Raw genomic sequence first — 4,265 nt, 5'->3', positions numbered from 1 at the left:
CTTAAGATTATATTTTGTATGTTGTCTCAACTAGTATTAGATATAAGATTGAGGTAAAATGCTTAGCTCTGAATCTTCTAGGTTTATTTTTTTATCAACTCATAATTTGGCTAAACAAGTATTGAAGAAAACTATATCAGATCTGTTTTATTTCTCAGTAGATTGTTTAATTTTCTTTTCTCTTTTTTGTTATGTAGCCTCTTTGTGTAATTGCAATGGGATCACTTCAGTGTGCTCTCAGAGAAATTTCAATATAGATTTTATTTGATTTACTCAAAGCAGTTGAACTTTTCTCTCCGAAAATGAAGAAAAATAAGCTAATATTTACTTTATTGATTGCAGATGCCTTGATAAAGCTGCTGTGATTTCAGATGCTGAGATAAAAAGTGGGGATTATTCCAATCCTTGGATACTTTGCACTGTAACACAGGTGGAGGAATTGAAAATTTTAGTCCGTATGTTTCCCATCTGGGCTACTGGAATTGTATTTTCTGCTGTCTATGCACAAATGTCTACAATGTTTGTGGAACAAGGGATGATGATGGACACATCAATTGGTTCTTTCACCATTCCTCCTGCCTCTCTTTCAAGTTTTGATGTTATCAGTGTTATTTTCTGGGTCCCCATCTATGATAAGTTCATTGTACCTATTGCAAGGAAGTTCACAGGGAAGGAGAGAGGCTTCTCAGAGTTGCAGCGAATGGGAATTGGCCTCTTTCTTTCAGTTTTGTGCATGTCAGCAGCTGCATTGGTGGAGATTAACCGGTTAAGGATTGCAAGAGAGCTTGGGCTGGTTGATGAAGATGTTGCGGTGCCATTAAGTATCTTTTGGCAAATTCCTCAATATTTCTTGTTGGGTGCGGCTGAGGTATGTACATTCATTGGGCAGCTTGAGTTTTTCTATGACCAGTCTCCCGATGCCATGCGAAGCTTGTGCAGTGCATTGTCGCTTCTAACAACATCGTTGGGTAATTACCTGAGCTCTTTCATTCTGACGATGGTAACATACTTCACAACTAAGGATGGAAAAACTGGATGGATTCCGGATAATTTGAACGAGGGTCATCTTGATTACTTTTTCTGGCTTTTAGCTGGACTCAGCTTCATGAACATGTTGGTGTATGTTGTTTGTGCCAAGAAGTACAAGCAGAAGAAGGCTTGTTAACTTTTTAACATGTTGCGGTCCTCATTTCTTCAACAAGTTTTTAATAGAAATGGTGTTTACAGAAAATCTGCATCTTGTGCAGTCAGTTGAAGGTTCAAAAGGATAATGTATGTAAAATAATATTTGAATATTCTGCCTGTAATAGCTACACGAATCTTGTTAATGTTATCTGTTATAATGTTAATATAATATTTTAAGCGTGTTCCACATTACTGTTCTTACGATAAATCTCATGACATTATTAATTACCATTACTGATATTGGATCTGTACAAATTTATTTTTATTACCGATATAAGTTTTGATGGCTTATTTTTGTTCGCCTCGCAAAATATAGTTAAGTTATAAGCCTCCTAATAGCTTTTCTTAATTAAAAAGGTTTTTTATCCCTCATCCAATCATATTAATAGAATCCTTTAAATTAAGAATAAAGTAATATTAAATATAAATTTGGATAATTTAGGGGTAAACATTATGGAAATTAACTAATGATTCTTGTGCGGTTAATTTATTTAATGAATTTATTTACTTACCGAAATAGAGAGTAACTTAATGGAAAAATAAGTGAGATTGAGCAAGGCAGAGGAATCCTTGGCTAGGCAAATGTCAATAGTTCTTTGGTTAAGGGAAGGTAATAGTAATTCGAGTTATTTCTTTATATGCATGAATGGTAGAAAAATAGAAACAAAATTACTACCCTTACAAGTGGTGATGGTAGTTTGGTGGAAGACACCTAGGATTGTAGATGAAAACAATTGACATCCCTAATGTGGCATTAGCGTCCATGGTAGGGGTCATTCCAAGATGGTAATCTAGTTAAAAATCTCGTAGTTATGTATACATGATAAGAAAGAGACTATGATCAATTTTTCTATTACAACATCTGTAGGTATGTTTAAGGGTATACTCATTTTTTGGCTTTGTATGTGTGCATTTATGTTTGAGTAATTAATATATATGAAAATTGGTGACATATGGTCATGTGGGGAGGCCACATGTGTGTGTGTGTGTGGTAAGGAAAGGCAAAATCATCTTTTCTTGATTGTTGTTTGGGAGATATGCACACTTATGCATGGGATATGCACACCCGTACAGCATTAACATATTTAAATACTGGATAAGGATGCATTTTGCGGGGATTTTAGAATGTGGCTTTGATTGTGCAATGGCATACACACTTGTGCATCATTGTATAAAGGAAAATAAAAAGAGTACATTTGCGTTTGGCTAAGGTTTTTTACCCTGTTTTCACCAAAAAAATAAATCAGAGCTAAAGAGAGAGGATTTGAGTGCTTTAGAGGCTGAGAATGCAAAAAAGATTGAGAGAGATTATTCAAAGCCATAAGAAGAATTTTTGCTTCGTCGGAGAAAGGTAAGTAGGCGATCTTTTCTTTGGTTAATATGTATTCTTTTGTCTTGTGTTCATTGGAAATCCTAGAGTGTCCTCTTACGAAAGTCCATGTATATGTGTGGGTATGAATTAAGTTTTCTAATTGGTTTATGCTTGCTCATGTAAATAATAAGTTGAGGGATTAATTATCCATGTCTTGGCATAGAATCATGTTGTGATTGTTAAATAATCCTTTGATGCCATTTGGATGAGTGATTTTCTTGTTACATAGATAATATGATGGATTGGTGTTAGTATGTATGTAATTTAATTGGCAGTCTTGAACATGTATGCACAAAGAATTATGGATTGATGATTGAGTATGTATATTAGCAAACTCGTGGTTAAGAACGAGGTGTATGGATGGTATAAATATGTTATTTTAGCCATTGATTAATGTCTGTTGGAGGTATGAATTATATATTTGGTTTATGGCTTTGATCGTGTGAATTCATTGTTGAAATTTTAATTTGCCTAGACATGTGAGGTAGGATTTGCATAATGACTCTAGAATGCTAAGTTAACCCACGATTTTGGGATCAATGATGTAGCATAGGTAATGTCAATACATGTTAAGTATGGTTAGTAGTGCTTCAAGGTAATCTAGAATCGTTTAGTTGAGATTAGTGGATTGCAGATGTGAGAGAAGGTGTAGCTAAATTCTTGAAAAAAGACGCTACATGTTGTGTATAGGGAATACATGACCATGTGCTTTTTGGATAAATTTTTGGCCGTGTTAAATTGAATCCACGAGAGTATGGATTTAGGAATAGACATAATTTTGTATGGTATGGGATGCATAGCCATGTGCACTATCCCAAAGTACACACTCGTATGCCTATGTGGTGTAGCTATATGGAAACAAATATACATACTCATGTGTGTAGATATTACTTGTGTATTTGTAATATGCCTCTTTAGAAGTACTGTCATCAGAAGGAAAGTGTTACTAAATTGATCACTAGAGCACTTTACTTAAATAAAAACATAAAGTATAATAATAATTAACTAAATAAAATTTTTATTAAAATACCAAAAATATCCTTATAAAAAACCCATATTCAGAAGTGTAATGAAAGATATTTATTAATTCAAAACTACTAAAATACAAAGTCTATCATAAAACTAGAATAAAACTTAATATGAAATAGAATCTATGAAATAACAGAATTGTCGTCCAGCTCTCTACGCCCTCTAATCACCACTCATCCCACAATTGTCATGATCACCTGTACTTACATATATAAAATGTAAGGAGATGAATGTTAAACACTTAATAAGAGACTAACTAAATGGGTAACTTTAAAATTCCCTAAAAATGCCTTTGACCTTAAACTCTGTCATTTGAAGATGGTATCAAACTCCCTACTGAATGATGACGGGTCCTGATTATTGAACTAATGCTTATACTTTACTTTATGGTTACTAGGGTATATTTCTTACTTTCGGGTCAAACCATGTCCCCGCATGGTCACTAAAGAACCGCTACCTCTGTATTCCTATCTGGTGTGACATTGTTTATTACCATGGAAGCATCTGAATCTAGAAGCTAACTACAACTAAATCAATCATTTTAAATCGAATACAAGAATTTGACACCTTGGCCATATGAGTTATTATCTCATAACTTAGTTGTACTTTAACTAGGCTCTACTGCGAGCATTACCCTACTATGGTTCTAGCATTAGGAATAATTTATCACGGTGCCCCT

At 34.0% G+C, this 4,265-nt stretch overlaps 1 protein-coding gene across 1 annotated transcript in view; it reads left to right on the top strand.

Moving 5' to 3' along the window:
• Positions 1–1,374, top strand: part of LOC123207157 (protein NRT1/ PTR FAMILY 8.3-like) — a 4,792-nt gene extending 3,418 nt beyond the window's left edge. Inside the window, exon 5 of the mRNA XM_044624437.1 lies at positions 343–1,374. Within this exon, the coding sequence (XP_044480372.1) occupies positions 343–1,165 (823 nt within the window). The 3' untranslated portion in view covers positions 1,166–1,374. The remainder of the gene's footprint in view (positions 1–342) is intronic.
• The last annotated feature ends 2,891 nt before the right edge of the window (positions 1,375–4,265 follow it).

Source organism: Mangifera indica, unplaced genomic scaffold (genome assembly GCF_011075055.1).
Source record: "Mangifera indica cultivar Alphonso unplaced genomic scaffold, CATAS_Mindica_2.1 Un_0063, whole genome shotgun sequence".
Taxonomy (NCBI): Eukaryota; Viridiplantae; Streptophyta; class Magnoliopsida; order Sapindales; family Anacardiaceae; genus Mangifera; species Mangifera indica.
The sequence above is the reverse complement of the archived record's forward strand: the minus strand, read 5'-3'. Positions and strand labels throughout refer to the sequence as shown.